Consider the following 20203-nt stretch of genomic DNA (forward strand, 5'->3'; position numbering starts at 1 on the left):
ATATATATATATATATATATATTTATTCACACTTTTAATAAAAACTTACACTAAAAATTCTTTATTCAATAATTGCAAACAGTTACATCAATATGAAAATCACATTTCGAGGCTGAGACATGAAAAAAATGACAAAGATATCTTTGCATCAATTTATTTTTTACATTGATGCATAGAGACACAAAAAGTAAAATACTAAGGATATAAAAAAGAAACACGTGCAGACAGCTTTTTAAGAACACCGTTTACCTGTGGCTTCAAGCATCCACCTGCGTTGAGGAGGCGGGGCAAAAGTTATAACAGCCGCCTTGAGTGGCAATCTGTTTAACCAATAAGCAAACGTCTGCTCAATCTACGTCAGTGCTGCTCGAGCCTGAGACGATTGAATGGATGTCGATGGGTTCCCTGGACACTCGCTGTCCAATCATCGTCCTCCACATGCGGCAGAGAGGCATTAGTGAGGCTCCTGCGATAAAACAAGAGTAAACGCCGCTTCCATCATCACTGAACGGGAGAGAAAGACGGCGAAAGGGGTCGACCGTCACATTTCCAGGCAGGCAGAGGCTTGGACGGGGGGTGAATGTGATGTACTAAGCAAGGATCTTTTCTTTTGGCTTCCACTGACTCCCAGTTCTTTGGGGAACAAGAAGAAGATAGAAGAACTCATCTGTTTGGATAAAACTCCTGGAAGGTGCATTTGCCCGTCTCAACTTTCTACATAAATTCTAAATTGGATGTCAATGCATGTGTAGCTCATTGGCATATTCGTATCTATTTTTCTGACCAAGGCAGATTTCTTGAGAGGGATTCTCTTCCCAGCTAACCATGGAGAATGCTCACGCCAGTAGTGTGGAAGAAGTTTATAGTTATTTCAGCGTCAACGAGAGCACGGGACTGACTTTAGACCAGGTGAAACTACAGAAAGAGAAATGGGGTCCCAACGGTACGTCTGATACTTTGTGTTTTTTACGGACAGAGACTCGCGACAGCCAGTTTAAAGTTGACATGAAATTGTTACATTTGTTGCAGTCATCCGGCTGGAGCGTTCGAAACAGCTGACTTCATCAAACACGTTTTTATGGCAAGCCACTGACACATTGATTTTTTGTTTTGTTTTGTTTTAAATCAAGCTAGTATCGGTTTTATGCTATTAGTACTTATTTACATTACTAGTAAGCAATTCAGTAGATACTAGTGTATTGTTAAATTCTGTAGATTAGGTGCTAGTACTTATTTTTAGTTTTACCATTTTACTTGCAGTTTTCCTAAATTAATAGACGCTAGTTGTTAATTCCGTTTGTTTCTTTCAGCGTTTTTAAGTTTATTGGTAAGATATTTAGCAGTAGTCATCCTGACTAGTCATTGACAAGTAAAGTAGTAATTGCAACTACTGAGATGCCAGTAACATCTGGGATTTGTTAGATACTAGTCTAATGAATAAGTACTAGTGAATCTTGAATGTGTTTAGAAGCAACTACTGGAATGGAAAAAAGCACTAGTACCTAATGAATAATTACTAGTAAAACTAGAATGGGTTCCAGTAGCATCTAAACTACAGACTAGTCAGAACCACAGATTTTCATTGAAATCAATGCCATTTTTTTTTAAATAGTTACCAATTACAGTGGAATAGACACCTTTCTTTACTGCCATAGTGATATGTACAGTAGCCAAGGAATCTGTACTCGTGAAACTGAAAAATATTAGTCACCGTTGTGATTAATAAGTGCTGATGGATGCTACTTAGGGAAAAAATGTTAAAATAGCTTGCCATGCTCATTTTCATTGACTTTGACAAGGTGGAAAACAGGCACACACAGGCCAGAAATAAGCTGAAAGAGATGTTTAACTCCCACCAATTTATTATGTCTAAGGCCGGTCTCCAGTCTTTCTCTTTCATCCTTTATACAGAATCATGCTTTTATGAAGATATGGATGAAAATAGTCCTGTCAGCACCCGGCTCAGAAACAGCTTGTAAATGTTTCACAGCATGTGTTCAAAGAAGGGCCAAATATTCACTCGTTTGGATTAAAACCAAATATTCATTCACATTTTTCCTCTCAGAGTGGAAGGTGCTTATGACTGTTAATCTCTTCTTAAATATTACATTACATCTTGGGAGTAGTGTTCATCAATGTTGTTTTTTTTTTTATTTTTTTATTTAATCTTTGAGTTTTAATCTTTTCTAATAAACCCACAGGTCTTAATGTAATTAACGATTGTGTTTTAATCAATGTCAAATCAATTGCTTCTTTGGAATGTATTCAGGATGTGTATTTGTAACTTTATACTTTGTCTTTTTCATATCCTTCAATAAACCACACAGAGTTGCCTGCTGAGGAAGGTAATATTACTTTTTAAACAATAACATGATGTTATCATTGTACTCCTCATGATTCTGATCGATTTAATTTTGATCTTTGACAGGAAAATCTATATGGGACCTTGTCATCGAGCAGTTTGAAGATTTACTTGTGCGGATTCTTCTACTGGCAGCTTGTATATCTTTTGTAAGTACATTTTGGTGACATGTTCTGGCAGATTTCTGCACTTATTGTTATTGTGCAATATTCTTTGAGTGCAAATGGGGTCAGAACAGGCATTTCTCAGATGTGATTTAGCACCGATTCATGTCAGGTGTTGATTGCTTTACACTAGAAACAAACCACAGTGATACATGCACTGAAATAAACACCAACTGCTATCCAGAAGTGCTGTGAATATGATGTCTTGTTAGCTCCTGGAGTCTTGCACGCCTCGTTTTGGGTTACTCGCAGATCAGAAGGGCTAAACAGCTGAGGAAGCGGAACTCCTTAGGAATGGTGACAACAGCATTCAGTGTGATTGAGTGTCTGTCACTAGCTGCCAAACAAGATGTCTTAGTAGTGCACTGTTGTTTTACAGCCGTGGTTTAAGGACCTCTTGATTTATTAGCCTAGATAGTTTACCACAGAATGAAGACATGTGGCTGTTTGCCCGGAGACTTGAAAGTGTTGTGTAGTTAGCTTGTCGATCAAATTTATGTATGGAGCCAGTGCTTAATAGAGTGTTGATGTAGCCTTTGCCCTAGTAAGTAACAGGCTGTTGGTACAAACTGCACATGGGTTAATATCCTATATGAAAGATAGAAGTTATTAATTTAGATATGTTTATTAATTATGTATTCATTAAATTATTTAAAATGACTACTAGAATTTACTGTAAATTAAATGTTAAGAAAGTTAAAATTAAATAGAATAAATTTGTTATATTCATTATTTAATTATAATAAGTGTGTGTGTGTATATATATATATATATATATATATATATATATATATATATATATATGTATATGTATATGTATATGTATATGTATATGTATATATATATATATATGTATATATATGTATATATATATATATATATATATATATATATATATATATATATATATATATATATATATATATATATATATATATATATATATATATATATATATATGTATATGTATGTATATATATATATATATATATATATATATATATATATATATATACACACACACGCGCACATTTCACACAAACAAAGTAAAGCTGTTAAATTCAATATTATATTCAACACCACAATTTGTTGAATTATGAATTGCTATTAAAGAACTGTTTTTTTTAAATAACTATTCACACAATATATATGATGTATGTATATGTGTATTATATAGACAGATAGATAGCAATTCCTACTTTAATGTTTATATATATATATCTTTTTCTTTTCACAATATAACTAAAAAAATAAGGATATTTATGTTTATGCTTTGGCTGGCCAAAATCATTAGTTACAATCCATCTGCATGGTTGATGAGATTAAACTGGCTGGTTGGGTGGAAGGAGAGAGGTATGCCAGCGGAGTGATACTGAGGTGTTGGAGTCTGTGGTTTGACAGCTGTCTCGTAGTAGGTTGTGTAAGAGGGCATCTCTGCAGGCCAAATTAGGCCTCTGACCTTCAGTTGCAGGCTTCTCATTACCACAGACAGACCAGCAACTCCACTGTCTCGTGAGAACACTACCAAGATGTTGATTAGAGGGCCTCAGTCTCAGCACATGACCTTCATGCTATGTATCTAAGGACTTTCTCTCTGAGAAAGATCATGCAAATCCATTTTTAAACGTGCAAATCAAAGCTGCTGTCTAAGTTGCTATAAAAGTCTATGATGTGAAGGAAAGTAAATAGATGTTGCTACTTCTTCTTTTAGGAGGAGTCCATATGTAATAATGCATTTAATAAGGGAAATAACAGATGTCGTGCTGTGGCTGCAGTGAGCTGTAGGAGTTTTACTTCCTGTCATTAAAATATGCTGCTGCGTTTGGCTTTCTTCACGCTGCTTCGTACCGTTTTTTTTTTCCCTGTGTTTAATCTTTTTGTTTAAAATCATGCAGATTATGCAATCTAAACAAAATCTCATTTGTAAACTGGTTGTGTTGAATCCATTATGAGAAGGCAAATGTCACGGTGTGTCTTGACTAGAATCTTGATCTACCCGTCTAAAAATATCCACATGGTATTCTGAATGTAAAATATTTTATTAGATCTAATGGAATGTGTTTTGACATGACTTTTTTATTGCAGGTATTAGCCTGGTTCGAGGAGGGAGAGGAAACAATCACTGCATTTGTGGAGCCTTTTGTAATCTTACTGATTCTTATAGCTAACGCCATCGTAGGTGTTTGGCAGGTCAGTAGAGCATGAAACGAGTCATTTCTGCACAATTGGAACACATAATGACTGTTATCAAACAGGTTTCTCACATCTGTCTATCAGAAAGTCCCATCCCAAACTCAAATGCTGAATCTGCCAGTGAATACAATCTTCTTTTTTCACATTTGTTTCTCTCCATCCCAGGAACGTAATGCAGAAAATGCCATTGAAGCCCTTAAGGAGTACGAGCCAGAGATGGGCAAGGTGTACCGTCAGGACAGGAAGACCGTCCAGAGGATCAAAGCCAAAGACATTGTGCCTGGAGACATAGTGGAGGTCGCTGGTAAGAGCTGCCTTTATATCATAAAGTCTATGTGATCACAGTGTCACTCACTTATTTCTCTGAATTCATTGCACTTATGGGTTGTTATATGAGGTAATTACAGCCTCTCAGCTCTCTGTATGGACCCTGTACAGTATAGGTATTTTTGGTTGCACCTGTTGATTCTCAATGGACTGTGTGCGTCAGTCCTCATCATGTGTTTATCAGTTCTCATGCTCTACCTAGAAGCTTATCTATATCCATTGTTGGCTGTTTAAGTTTGCTTCTTATAGTTGTACCTTATATTCATTTAGAGATGGCTTTCAGATTTCTCAGCTATTGCAAATAATTAATGTAGTATGTGAAGCATAGCTTAATTTTCTTAAAGTACCTGGAACTTCATTCATAAAACCTGTAGAGAATGATATTAAATGTGATATAAAAAAAATGAAACCTATGATAATTTCCCAAATGTTCCTGCAGACGATGCATGAAATGCACATCACTAAATGCATTCAGCTTTATGGATCTCAAATGTTTAAAATCATTATTTAATAAAAGATGAATTCGCTTATGTATTAATCCACATCATCTAATCATAATTACTCTGACGCAAGCTTTGAAAAAAAGGCAATTTTAAAAAAGCTCCAGGTTTGCTGTGCTTGTTTGTATGGCTGCATAATTTGTGATTTATGTATCACAATATAAATGGTGTAATTGTACATCAATATTATTATAAAATAATAATAACAGCAACAATATTAATAATTGTAGTAGTAGTGGTAGATAAAAATATTAAACATAAGAAGTATTACTTTTTTAGAAAAAAAAATATTTTGCAGTCTTAATTTCATTTTCCAAACATTAAACCATCAAGATTAAATTTTAGTGGAAAACTGCAGGACGACCTTAAAAGTTAAAATGAAATTAGAATTGACAAATCTTATTTTTATGGGATATTGCAGTGTTTACTATAAATGATTTATCTGTGCAAATCTTTATTTTTTTATTTATTTATGTGCCCTCAAAATCTTAAATAAAAATAACCGGAAGAATGTTTTAACCTTTAACTCTTTGCAGCAGAACCAGTGCTGTATGTTTTGTGCATGGTGGTAGATGTTATATTTAGCACCGATAGGCTGTTCAGATTATGGAATGGTTAATTATAACTCACATTGACAGTGGTGCAGATGACAGGTGTCGGCCCCGGCCCGCCACCCACCCCTTCTGCAGCGTCCCACAGTATTGCAGCCCGTGACGTCAAATGTGATCCAGACACACTGCAATGTCACCTTGGAGAGGTCATTTGTGAAATAGTGCTGTTTTGGGGTTAGTGCTTAGGCCTAAACATGGGTAAATTGTCCACTAATGCATTTGTTTCATAGTTTTGCAATTTTGCAAAATGTCTCAGTCCATTCTTGCAGAAAGAGACTTGATAACAGATTTGACCAACCGACACCGTCTGGATGTGATTAATTTAGGAAGAGTGGGTCACCTGGAGCTTTTTGGCTGAATCTGGAGAGCATTTTGTAGTGTGACATCTGCGCTGACCGTTTAAAGTGCAGTGCCTGTGGTCTCTCTCTCTGTCTGAATCTCTGTCTCTGCTCCTGCTGTGGGTTGTGAGCATGACGCAGTCCGAGGACTGTGGGACTGTAGCCGGTTTAGTCGTGAACAGAATTACAAATGCTGCCAGCGGCACCCTGACAGCCCATCAGTTCCATGCAGGGCCGAGCTCAGCATGTTGGCCACCTCACAGTCCTCTCAGTGCACATCTGATGCTTTAATTAGCATAACTTACAATGCTCTTTGATATTCCTTTGGTGTATAAGACAACCTCAGGTGCAATCTTTGAGGAATGCCTGATGTAAGGATAATTCTTGGTATTTGGGCAGTTAAAATGCAATGGTTTTTAGTAGGTATGTAACAATTCACTCAACTCACGACTCAATTCGATTCACAATTTTCTATTTTTTTTTTTTTTTTTACAAAATGAGATTTAAGACATTATAAATTAAATGTGTCCTTTTATTATTGCTTGGGCAAAATGCTGCACGTTTTTTTGTGATGATGTTTTATAAATTTTTAATAATATAGCACTTGCATGCTCTTTTGTTGGTTTTAATTGCTTCTGTTAAGCCGCTTTGGATAAAAGCATCTGCTAAATAACCAAATTTAAATATAATGTAAATGTAAATAACAAAACTAAATTGACATTTTAAAACAAGCCCCAAATTATGAGACATTTATTTGGTATTTTTATTATTATTATTATTATTATTATTATTTTATTTTTTTCCACATGCTAGTGTGCTTCAAAAGGTCACTTTATTTTTGGGCTGTTAAATTTTTTATAATGTTTTTTTTTTTTTTTCTCAATATTTTCCTCCCACTGTGTTAATGTATTGTCCTTTGAGCAGGACAAAAAAAAAAAATAATAATTGTGTGAAAAATAAAATAAATTTTATATAAAATTTGTAACCATTTTCCCCCATATTGATGGATTTATTACTGCATTTATTACATATTTATATTTGTATTTATTTATGGGTTTATTTAATTAATTTATATATTTTTTTATTTATTTATATTATATTTTTATTACTTCATTACTTTATTTTTATTACTAACAACAGCAAGATTATGGGTTTGATTCCCAGGGAATGCATTAAGTGAAGAAAACATTTATAAAACTTTATTTTAAAGTTCATTTAAGCTATATATTGTTGGCTAGATATTATTTAAAATTTATATATATATATACATATATATATATTATTATTTTTTTTTTTATTTTTTTTTTTATTCATTTATTTTTCTGCCCAGACACCCAAGCCGTGTGGTTAACAACAATATAAAAAGGAAAGATCTTGTCTATCCAAACATGTTTTGGACATTGTTCCAATCTTCAAAGATCAGTCATTTTATGTAATGCTGATCAGCTAAGGAAAGAACAAAAATTGAAACCAGTGAAGTTTTTTCAAGTGTGCACAGTGCAGCCATAATGTCAAGTGGAAGGGGTCCAGCTCTAACAGCTGTTCCTATTGTTCATTCAGAGAGATGACCTTATAGGGAAGTGCCCATGGTGTCCCACCCCATTCCCCCCTCATACAGCCGCTTTCACATTGGCCTTACCCATCAGCACTCTGCTTTGGGAATTCAAGCACCCAGGGTGGCATGCAACATTCTGCTGGACCTGATAACCATCGCCTATCACCACGGAGCCTTGCGGCAAGTGGCGGGGCCCGGCAGGTGTTTGATGCCCCCGGCCTGTCAGCAAGGATCCACAAAATTAATATGAATGAGTGCAAAGGAGATACTAGCTATTGTTATTTATCATTGATGGGGTTGGACCAGGTGTCTAGTAATCCTCAACACACTTCTCTTAAAGGAGCACTCCACTATTTTTGAGAATAGGCTCATTTTCCAGCTCCCCTAGAGTTAAACAGTTGAGTTTTACCGTTTTTGAATCCATTCAGCCCATCTCCAGGTCTGGCGGTAGCATTTTTATCTTAGCTTAGCATAGATCATTGAATCAGATTAGACCGTTTGCATCTAGCTCAAAAATGACCAAAGAGTATCTAGATTTTCCCTATTTAAAACTTGACTCTTCTGTAGTTACATTGTATACTAAAACTGACGGAAAAGTAAAAGTTCAGATTTTCTAGGCCCATATGGCTAGGAACTATACTCTCAATCCGGTGTAATAGTGTAATAAGTGGCCAATCATGTACAAAACTAGTGATTTGTAGATTATAGATTGTATATTGCCTTTTGACCGATACAGGTTATTTTGATGTTTAAGTGTCTGATTACTGATATTTTTAATAATTAATTAAATAATTGAATTTTTAATAATATTTTTGAATTATTTATTATTATTATTATTATTGATTAATTTAATCAAAAATAAATTGAAAATAATATAAATGTGTACATATACATGTTTTTAAAATTAAATAGATTTAATTTTAGTTATAATAATTTTTAGTTCAGTTGTTCCATTGTCATTTCAGTTTTGTGTGATCTAAATTATTGCAGATTTATTTGTTTTCATCTGTGTTTTTTAACATTAAAAAGTTGTTATTATATTAAGTTATTTTATCTGTCAATACCATTGTTGTTAATATGAGCTATCATCATACAACAACATACATTTTTGGTGTCCATTTGAGAAAATGGGTGATGTATAATCTGAAGCTGCCAGCAATCTTTGCAGGTTGAGTAAACGGTTAACTCTCAGTTTACCAGAGATGGTAAAAGTATACACATCCTTCACTCATGTAGAAGTACATACTCCTGTTTAAAAATACTCTCGTAAAAGGTAAAGTACTGAGTACACTTTTTTTTTTTTTTTTTTTTTTTTTTTTTTTTTTTTTTTTTTTTACACTCAAGTACAAGTCAGACCCCATACTTCTTCTCCCCATCTTAAGTAAAAAGTAGCCATTAATATTAGCTGTTTTAGTGTCACGCGGGTAATGGGACCTCACAGCATATAAATACCTTAATACAAAATAACTTACATTTCAAATTTTGTTAGCTAATGAATGTATCCAGGCTGAATGAAAGCCATGTAGAACAAGGCCAGAATGGGACAAAATTTCATTCATCCAGGCCGTCCCATACACCCAAAACAAATTCTGAAACCATGGACAATATTTTGTGTATGGCCATCACATTAAAAAGTTTAAACTAATTAGGCTGGGCTCGTGCAAAATAACTATTTTCTAAATTGCCTAAATATCAAAATTAGTACAAAAACACTGTGACAATTTATTATAGAAAAATCCTAATATTGAACATGTTATTCCATTATCATGAGTCATATTTGTCCCTTATGAAAATTAACTGACCTTATTATAGTAAAATTATTGTAACCATAATAGTTTTGTGAATTGATTACCATTTGTATAACCATAGTTTTACTACAAATTCCATGGTTAAACTATGGTTAGTGTAGAAAAAACATAATTTGTTGTTACCTTGTTACCACCTGTGCATTTAGAGAGAGAGAGGAGAACTGCTCTGATAATCTGTCTGGATTCAATCTACTGTACATACTATATTGCAAAAAATTTTGAGAGAATTTCCCTGCAGGAATGTGCAGAATAATGTGCAATACCTGCAACCCCGCTGCAAAATTCAGGCCCTGCTTAACGGAGTAAGCAAAAACTAAATTACAGTAGTCTATTTACAGATGAAACTGACCTGCACTTGAAGTCCTGAGCAGGTCAGTAGTTTAGCCTCTCTGCTCCACCATTCTCGAGTCTCTCGCACTGATTACTCTGATCAAAACCTTTTGGCAGAGGCGCGGAGTGCAGGCAAGCCGAATCAGAGCGATGCAAGTCAAGACTAACTAATTTATTAAAGATTTATTATCGAATGGTGAAAATACAGATTAAAACTGAAGTAATGAGCCTGGTTTGAAAATGTAAGAAGTAGAAAACACAGATATTTGTTTATAAACGTAAGGAGTGAAAGTAAAATGTTGTCAGAAAAATAAATAGTGAAGTAAAGTACTGATACCAGAAAAATCTACTTAACTACAGTAACGAAGTATTTGTACTTTGTTACTTCTCATCTCCACAATTTACGATGCTGTCATCGGCATGTTTGTTTGACCCCTCGTCCTGCATTGCTATAACAAGCAGAGGAATGAAAGCTGTGACTGTGTTGCTGGGGGACTGATGGAAGCATAAACCTTTAAATGAAACGGTTCTGCTTTCTGTCCTCCAGCCTCCTCCCGAGCAGGGTTAGGTGTGAGCTATTTTACCCTGCTGTGCTGATTGATGCATGCTGAAGGTATTTTAAGATACTAAAGTGCTTTATGATATGACAGCTAGAATGCATGTATATGCTGCATCTTCCTTTCCACTGTATTCTTTCCTGATCTTGAACGCTCCATTAATAGTTCATTATTGAGCTGAATATGTGGTGAGTCCTTGTGTGGGTGTTCTGTAGGGCCCTTTTGCTGGGCTTGTTCTGGGCTCTCTGTGCTGTTCGAGGGCCGATGAGGAGGCTGTGTGCATACAGTGGGCGGATAGATAACTCCAACAGCTCAGGGGTTTGGAGGTCACTCTTCTACCTGGAGGCCAGATATGCCTGAAATAGCTCCTCGCTGAGGCTTTTTGTATATGCACACTGATAAATGCTGCTATGTTCTGGAAAGCGTTGCCGCACTTGTGAACTGTGCCATCGGACCTCTCTTAAGTCATGAATCAGCTCTCAGCTAGAGCGAAATAGAATAGACTCGTCATTCTCAACTTGTGGTACTGGTCTACATTAGTCTGCAGCAAAATTAAGCATCTCATTGAAACTTGTCCATGCCATTTGAAGTATGGACCTTTTAATTATCTAATCCACTGTTTCATTCAGGTTTGTGCATCGTGAAGCATTCAGAACTGCAACAAGAAGCCTTTTATTTTTTGTTTCAGTCCCTGAATTTGAGTTGAGGTAGTAACCAACCAACCACCCAATGCAGCCAAGATTGATTGATTGTATAATTATGCTATTTAATTATTTTATGTAATAATTTAAATATTTCAATAATTACATAAATACACAAATTGTATAAATATATTTTTTGTGTATAATTTTTGTCATTTATTTGTAAAATAAATTATCTTCTGTGTTGAAATTTCTTTGAATTGTAATTCACTAATGGTGCTTTTCCACTGCATGGCAAGGCTTGTGTACACTGTGTTCAGTGTGTACAGTACCTGATACCATGATACTTTTTTCAGTACCACCTTGGCTGAGGTTCCAACCGAGCCGTACCGTGACCAAAATGTGACGCGTAAACCATGCTGATCACTGATTGGCCGGAGAGAGTCGTCACTACCTGCGTCATTGAATTTGCCACACGAGATACTAGACCCACTACATTAACTGTGGATTCCAAACGGGATATATTGCCCTCCGAAGGGCACTTTGGAGTGAAAACAATCATGGCCACCATATTGAAGGCTGTTCCAAACCAAGGTGCTCAAAACTGGCCACTTCAAAGGGCCCGGAATGAAGGATTTTGAAGGGTACAATTGATGGACACTTTGGGCTCCCGTTATCCTTCGCACAGATTCTTTGGATGATTGCAGCACCTCCGTGTGGGCACATGATTATGACGCAGAAGGGTACTTCAAGAAACAGTTGTTTGGTCTCCTACACCCTTCAATGCCTCAGCCCTTCGAAGCTCTCACTCCAGAGGGTTAACCCTTTGAAGGGATTAGGGCATAGGGATGAGCCCTTCCGAATGGATTGCAGGGAATATCAGCACAGCCAGCGAGGATCGAACACATTTACGATGATGTCATGGCAGTAGAGGTGGCGCAACTATAACGACATGTCTATAATCTCACCCAGTGTATAGAGGTGCTATTGTGTAGTGGTGACGTATATAGAGCGGTAGTGGAATGGAGTGGTAAATTAATCTTCCTAATTCAAATTCTAACTCAATCTCCTTTGAGGTGTGGCTAAATTAATTCACACTCATAAATTGAAAGGCAGACAATTCTTCAATTCTGACTTTTGGCCAACCCTGTTTGCATTAACACCAAATTATGAACCGTTATCTATAGCATCATCTACACTTCTCCTCCTCCAAATCATGATGATTTGTCCATAAGAAAACCTCTGATCACCTTCATGTCAGGTGTCCATTCCTACAAGAAAGTACTTGTTGGCTGAGTTTGTTAGTTCTCTTGTTGCCAATGAATAATGCTGGGTGACCTTCTAGGAACTGGACCTCATTCTGTACATTCGTTCCCCATTTAGTTGGCTGAAAGTTGCAATTGAGCTCCATTAAGTCTTTCTGAGAAAAGCCATCACTCTCTCTTGTGTGTGTGTGACCTTGTCGCCGTAGCTCTTCACAGATCATGGCGAAAGCACAGCCCGTTAATCCACAGCGCAGAGATCCTATTGCACCCACATGTGTGATGATCGTGCCAAGGCCATGCAGCATCCATTGTTATCATGCCCTGCTATTTCTCATGCTGCTACACTCCACATGCTGGCCGAGCAGGTTCCCTGGACTTTCACTGATGGATATGTTAATGTTTAACATTGACAGATCAGCAAATAGACACTTCATCCTGCTAAGTGTGGCCTAAGAAAGCTCATCACAAACATACTCCTCAAAGGTGCTCTTGAATGCCATTGTTATAAGTTGCAAATACATGGAGAGTGTAACACCTCCCAACTTGATTGACAGCTTGGGGGTGTTGAACTTCGTCACTCTTCCTGTTGAGCGTAGGGGCAGCTGCTGTCATGCCTCTGTGTTTAAACCTGATCAGTGCATCGCTGAACATATCAAAATAGTTTCTCCATTTTTGGCGTGGTGCATTGTTGCTCCCCATGCTATTTTCTTCTATTGCCCTCAAGGGCGCAGATGAGCTTATATGTCTACTTTGTTCTCAATGGGCAAACACGGTCTCTTTCTCTCGCTGGTTCCCTTTTTAAGTCCTTTAAGTCATTTCATGACTGTGCAGAAGGGACTGGTGGATTTGATTTAATTAAAGATCATAATTTGATTTGGGTTCATCATGGTTCAATATTTTCATCAGTCAGGAAAATAATTCAGAAAACATTTGATGTTATGCTTTCTTAACACTGTTTTCTCTGACACTTGCAGCAATGCAACATAATGCATGCGGTTAAAATGTGGCAACTCAAAAAAAAAAAAAAAAAAAAAAAAAAAAAAACCTCTAAATACACATAGTTTGGAGGTATAGTACGACCATAGAAGATACACTTTTGATTTCTAAACAATATCTAAGTTCTGCACTGATATTACCAGTTTTTAAGTTTAATGTTGCATTATGCCTTCATATTGCATAAATTTAAACATTTTACTATTAAGGACAGTCAAATTAGCCAAACTGAGTTGCTAAAGAGGTTTATTTTTTAACCTATGTGTTTATTTAAAGGGATAGATCACCCAAAAATTAAAATGCATAATTTATTCACCCTCTTGTCATTCTAAACCTGTATGACTTTGTCTTATTCTAAATGTACATTTAGCAGATTTCAGTTGTTTTTGTCCATATAATGCCATTGGACCCCATTGATTTGCATGCTATAGTTTTATGTAAATTTTAGTCTAGTCTAGTCTAGTCACCTGCGCATTTATTATTTGTTTATTATTAGCCAACTGTACCATAAATTTGTATATGTTTTCTGAGGATTTGACTCATTTGTTCTAAATACCTTGTTTCTTTTCTAGTGGGCGACAAGGTACCTGCCGACATCCGTATCTCTGCTATTAAGTCCACCACGCTCAGAGTGGACCAGTCTATCCTGACAGGTAACAAAGCATTTGGTTCATTTGTGTGTGAATTTTTTTAAGTCTTAAGTATTTTAGCTGTGGATTTTACTACTATTTTGCTCTTGTTGCAGGCGAGTCTGTGTCCGTCATTAAGCACACCGACCCCGTGCCGGATCCCCGTGCAGTCAATCAGGACAAGAAAAACATGTTGTTCTCAGTAAGAAAATTGGACTTCAGCTGAACCAAAATATTTTTGGTGCAAAAGCCATGCATTTTTCCTGTTCATGTTAAATGTGTGCATTTCAGGGAACCAACATTGCTGCAGGCAAAGCTGTAGGTGTGGTGGTGGCCACAGGTGTGAACACAGAGATCGGTAAAATCCGTGACGAGATGGCCTCCACCGAGCAGGAGAGGACACCCCTGCAGCAGAAGCTGGATGAGTTTGGGGAGCAGCTCTCTAAGGTCATCTCTCTCATCTGCATCGCCGTGTGGATCATCAACATTGGCCACTTCAACGACCCCGTCCACGGCGGCTCCTGGATCCGTGGAGCCATTTACTACTTCAAGATTGCTGTCGCTCTAGCTGTGGCTGCCATACCTGAAGGTCTTCCTGCTGTCATCACCACCTGCCTGGCTCTCGGCACCCGCCGTATGGCCAAGAAAAATGCCATTGTCCGCTCTCTGCCCTCTGTGGAGACACTGGGTTGCACTTCCGTCATCTGCTCAGACAAGACCGGCACCCTCACCACCAACCAGATGTCCGTCTGCAGGGTGAGCCCTTTCTTTAGCAGTTTAGTCATCCTAGACATTGTACAGAAGGTTAAATGCACTTAACTCCATGAAACTTGCATACAATTCTAAGTCTGTTGTTCTGGAAGAAAAATCTTGAAAATTTTAATAGCATATTAGAGCTATTAATAGCACATATCAGACATATGTGACTCTTGGGAGTACACTAGCATTTATAGATGACCTCAAAACTAATAAACATGGACTAAAAGCCACAAAAGTCAAATTTACATTTCAATGGGGCCTTTAAATAGGTGAGCCTGTGTGTATGTATGTATGTATGTATGTATGTATGTGTGTGTGTAAGTATGTGTATATATATATACTTATAAATGATAATAATCACAAAAATATTAAAACAATATAAGATATATTAATATTTTAATAATACGGTATTATTACAATATACTACTATTATACCACAGGCGTCGGAAGCAAAATAAATGTGGGTGTGCCCAAAAAAAATGTTTTTTTTTACAGGAGTAGATGCCACTTACTGTATTCTGCCTTTCAATTAAACAATTGCTTTTATAGCCACATACCAGTTACCACATACCAGGCAAGGTTTCTTAAAAGTTAACACAGCAAGGAAAGTCTAGTAAGTCATTTTGAAAAAATGCCAGGTAACTTATAACAACATAGTGTAAGTGTAACTGTAATATAATGCTGTAGCAAAGACTACATGATGCCTTTAAAAGCAACAAGCAGACAAATGATGAATATTCACTTAATAGCTTGTTTAGTGACAGTATGTGAGCACACAGCCAGAGCCACCTGAGCAGCAGAGATGCTGAGATGCTTTACCTTGCTGTGTCACGTGAGTGCAGCTGCAGAAGGCGCGAGTAGTGAAAACACAGAATGTAGCTTAATTTATGTGGACTCTGAATGAGCCAAGGTGAATGGATTTGAGGAAGCAGCAGGGTGGAAGTCAAGGCTGTAGTTAAAAGACGGAATGGAGTTTAATTTATGGATTTCACTGATGGCTCTCTGAAAAGTGAAGTGACATATGTGCTAAATTAGAGACTGTAAAAGTGAGTGGGTCCAGTATCACAAACAATGGTTCTGACGCCCATGTATTATACTGTTATTATAGTATTATATTGTAATGCTGCCATCTTCTGTCAGTTAACTCTCCAACAAATTCTTCTAGATGGACAGTATGCTGTAAGAGTCAGGAATCTTAAAGCAATAGTTCACCTGTTCAAAATTCTGTTGTTATAGGTTTTATAAATATACAGGTTTGGAACTACATGGTAAATAAATGACAAAACTATTCCTTTAACATTGTGTCTGTCTTTCAGATGTTCATCATAGACAAGGCTGAGGGGGAGAACTGCTCACTGACTGAATTCACCATCTCTGGCTCCACATACGCTCCTGAAGGAGATGTGTGAGTATCGGTCTCTGCTCTCATATTTACTTTTACTACTGCAGTCAAATCTGTTTTAGTAGGTAGTTTATTGATAATTTTGTTTGGTTGCTCAGATTCCTTGATAACCGATTAGTGAAATGCTCCCAGTATGACGGGTTGGTGGAGCTGGCGACCATCTGTGCCTTGTGCAATGATTCCTCCCTGGATTTTAATGAGGTGTGTTTTCTAATTGTCCATTCTTATCCTGGATGATATAAGCAAACATGTTCATTGCTTTGTTTATAAAATTCAAAATTTATATTTATGAAACTGATATTCTCAAAAAGAAATTCTAGAAACTATTAAAACAAACATATTAAAGATATAAAAGATGTATTTAAAAAAATAAAAAGCATCTACCTGTATGTATATTACATAAAATTACATATAATACCTACTTTTACCCACTGCTCTGGGTGTGTTCATGGTGGGTGTGTGTACTTTGGATGGGTTAAATTCAGAGCACGAATTCTGAGTATGGGTCACCATACTTGCCTGTATGTCACGTCACGTCACTTAAATTTATTTAATCAAAAATACAAAATTACGACAATTTAAAGAAATATTTTCTATTTGAATATATATTGAAATGTAATTTATTACTGTCATACGTAGCTGAATTTTCAGCATCATTACAAGTCTTCGGCGTCACATGATGAAAGTGTTACTGACTCCAAAATTTTGAACGCTAGTGTGAGACATGTTTGTCGTCATCATGGATGTCTCTTTCCACTTTCATGTTTTATTGTAGTTTAATGTAGTCTTCTGAGGCATATATATGATTACTAGATATAAATACGCTTTTAATAAAGACATTATGTAATTTTTGGGATAATTCTGGATTTAATTTGATTGTATCTCTAACCATTTTTGTTGGAAGTAGAACAGTCACTATGGAAAGCTCCATCAGAAGTTCAGGTCCACACATGGTGATAAGTGCCAACTCTCTTTCAGTCTAAAGGCGTTTATGAGAAGGTTGGAGAAGCCACGGAGACGGCTCTGACCTGCCTGGTGGAAAAGATGAACGTTTTTGACACTGACGTCAGGAGCCTGTCGAAGATCGAGAGAGCCAACGCCTGCAACTCAGTAAATATTTATACAATCAGTAAATAATTCTGCAAGCCCTTGTTTAATTATGATTTAATATTCAGTATGTGTGTATGTGTAGGTGATCAAGCAGCTGATGAAGAAGGAGTTCACCCTGGAGTTCTCCAGAGACAGGAAGTCCATGTCTGTGTACTGTTCCCCCAACAAGGCCAAATCCTCTACTGCGAAGATGTTTGTTAAGGTACTACCTGGATACTTGTTTGTTGTATTGGCAGATTTTTCAGATTGATAAACAGCTGTGTCTTCCTCAGGGAGCTCCGGAGGGAGTGATCGAGAGGTGCACGTACGTGCGTGTGGGTGGATCCAGGGTTCCCCTGACTCAAGGCATCAAGGATAAGATCATGTCTGTGATCAGAGAGTACGGCACTGGCCGCGATACCCTGCGCTGCCTGGCACTGGCCACCCGCGATAGTCCGCTGAAGAAAGAGGAGATGATCCTGTCAGAAACAGCCTGCTTTGCAGAGTATGAGGTGACTGAAGTTACTGAACTACGCCAGTCTCTGTGTCATGCTCACAGCTATAGAATAAAGCGTTCATCCAAATAGTTAGATAGCTATCTAGTATCTAACAAGTTTCCTAAACTATTTATTCATCTAGATAGTTAGCTAATAAATAGTTTTTCCATTTAACCGTTTAGATAAATACTTTCCAGATAGCCATCTAGTAACATCTAGCTCTCTAATAAAAGTGTCTTTGCACTGTATTAGCTACCTACCTAATACACCAATTTTTAATCTAGCTAATTAGCTATCTATTGAAGTGTCTATCTAGATATATAACTGTCTAATGGTTTACATAATCTAAAAGGTTTCTTTGCATCTTGGTAGATTACGATCTATTAAATTGTTCAGCCATCTATCTGGTAATGTATCTAGCTATCTACAAAAATACCTTTGCATCTCACTAGCTTCCTGTCTAATAGATTATTTATCAAGCTAGTTAACTGTCTAATAAAGTGTTCATTTGTCTTGCTGGTTGGCAATCAAATTAGTGTATATATTTTTTTTTATATTAATATATTTTATTATATTTTTGTCACTATATGTTTGCTGTCTTATAACTGATTTATTCCTATAGCTAACTAATAGTAAGCTATATAATAAAGTATTTTTACATTTAGCTAGTTAGCTATCTTAAGTGTCTAACTATTTAACGGTGTAGTAATGTCCAGCTCTCTAATACAGAATAGTTGTTTTTTTGGTAGCTTGCCATCTAATAAACTATTAGATCGTTAACTAGCTAGATTGATAGTTTTAATCCATTTAGTTAACTATTTAATAAACAATTAATCTTGCTGGTTGCTATATAATACAATATGTAACTATTTAGTAATGTATCTAGGTATCTAATTAATTATCTTTTTGTCTTGCTAGCTTCCTAATAAACCATCTTGCTAGTTATCTGTCTAAAAAAATCATTTAGATCCCGCTAGTTAGCTATCTAATAAAGTATTTCATTAGGTAATAACATCCAGCATCTAATATTTTTTTTGTGCATGTCTCACTAGCTTTCTATTTAGCAAACTATATATCCAACTAGTTAGCTATCCAATGTAGTATTTAACTATCTAGCTATCTAGAAATGTATTTATCTACTGTATCTAATAAAGCATCTTTGTGTCTATTTAGCTTCTGAAGTTTTTTTTCTAAACTTCCCTCTCTTCCCCATCTGCCAGTCGGATCTGACCTTCGTGGGCTGCGTGGGCATGCTGGATCCTCCTCGTACAGAAGTGGCCGCTTCCATCAAACTCTGCCGCCACGCTGGCATCCGGGTCATCATGATCACTGGCGACAACAAAGGCACGGCTGTGGCCATCTGCAGACGCATCGGCATCTTCTCAGAGGATGATGACATTGACCGCATGGCCTTCACTGGCCGCGAATTCGACGACCTTTCACCTCACGCCCAGCGAGAGGCCGTCATGGCTGCCCGCTGCTTCGCACGTGTCGAGCCTTCGCACAAGTCCAAGATTGTGGAGTTCCTGCAGGGCTTTGATGAGATCACAGCCATGGTAGGTGGCCGTATGGTGTAAATGGATAGTGATTTCGCTCATCCGTGTTTGATTGTCCTATTGGCTGAGCAGTTGTGTCTCTGCAGACAGGAGATGGCGTGAACGATGCCCCTGCCCTGAAGAAGGCAGAGATCGGCATCGCCATGGGCTCTGGCACTGCCGTGGCCAAGACAGCCTCGGAGATGGTCCTCGCTGATGACAACTTTTCCACCATTGTGGCTGCCGTTGAGGAAGGCAGAGCTATCTACAACAACATGAAGCAGTTCATCCGCTACCTCATCTCCTCCAACGTGGGCGAGGTGGTCTGGTCAGTCCGGTTGTGGTTTTCAGTTCTGTTTCCGTTTGTTGTGTGTTGCTAATATGTTGGACTCCTCCACAGTATCTTCCTCACCGCTGCGTTGGGTTTCCCTGAGGCCCTGATCCCCGTCCAGCTGCTGTGGGTGAACCTGGTGACTGATGGTCTTCCCGCCACCGCTCTGGGCTTCAACCCTCCTGACCTGGACATCATGAACAAGCCTCCTCGCAGTGCCAAAGAGCCTCTCATCTCTGGATGGCTCTTTTTCAGATACCTGGCTATCGGCTGTGAGTCACAAACGTGATTAATGTACCCTAGTGGCTATGATTTAA

The 20203-nt window shown here is 37.3% G+C and overlaps 1 protein-coding gene across 2 annotated transcripts in view; it reads left to right on the forward strand.

Moving 5' to 3' along the window:
• The first annotated feature begins 337 nt into the window (after positions 1-337).
• The window catches only part of LOC109094837 (sarcoplasmic/endoplasmic reticulum calcium ATPase 2), a 25249-nt gene continuing 5383 nt past the window's right edge, over positions 338-20203 (forward strand). The window contains exons 1-17 of one of the 2 annotated variants that reach the window (XM_042761799.1): positions 338-691; positions 793-943; positions 2328-2345; positions 2429-2511; positions 4612-4716; positions 4885-5023; positions 14217-14297; positions 14390-14475; positions 14565-15029; positions 16349-16437; positions 16533-16635; positions 17413-17544; positions 17627-17746; positions 17817-18035; positions 19241-19576; positions 19663-19883; positions 19956-20158. In XM_042761799.1, the coding sequence (XP_042617733.1) occupies positions 826-943; positions 2328-2345; positions 2429-2511; positions 4612-4716; positions 4885-5023; positions 14217-14297; positions 14390-14475; positions 14565-15029; positions 16349-16437; positions 16533-16635; positions 17413-17544; positions 17627-17746; positions 17817-18035; positions 19241-19576; positions 19663-19883; positions 19956-20158 (2518 nt within the window). In that variant the 5' untranslated portion in view covers positions 338-691; positions 793-825. The remainder of the gene's footprint in view (positions 692-792; positions 944-2327; positions 2346-2428; positions 2512-4611; positions 4717-4884; positions 5024-14216; positions 14298-14389; positions 14476-14564; positions 15030-16348; positions 16438-16532; positions 16636-17412; positions 17545-17626; positions 17747-17816; positions 18036-19240; positions 19577-19662; positions 19884-19955; positions 20159-20203) is intronic. The other variant, XM_042761800.1, reaches the window with a different exon arrangement.

Source organism: Cyprinus carpio, chromosome A8 (genome assembly GCF_018340385.1).
Source record: "Cyprinus carpio isolate SPL01 chromosome A8, ASM1834038v1, whole genome shotgun sequence".
NCBI classification, from domain to species: domain Eukaryota; kingdom Metazoa; phylum Chordata; class Actinopteri; order Cypriniformes; family Cyprinidae; genus Cyprinus; species Cyprinus carpio.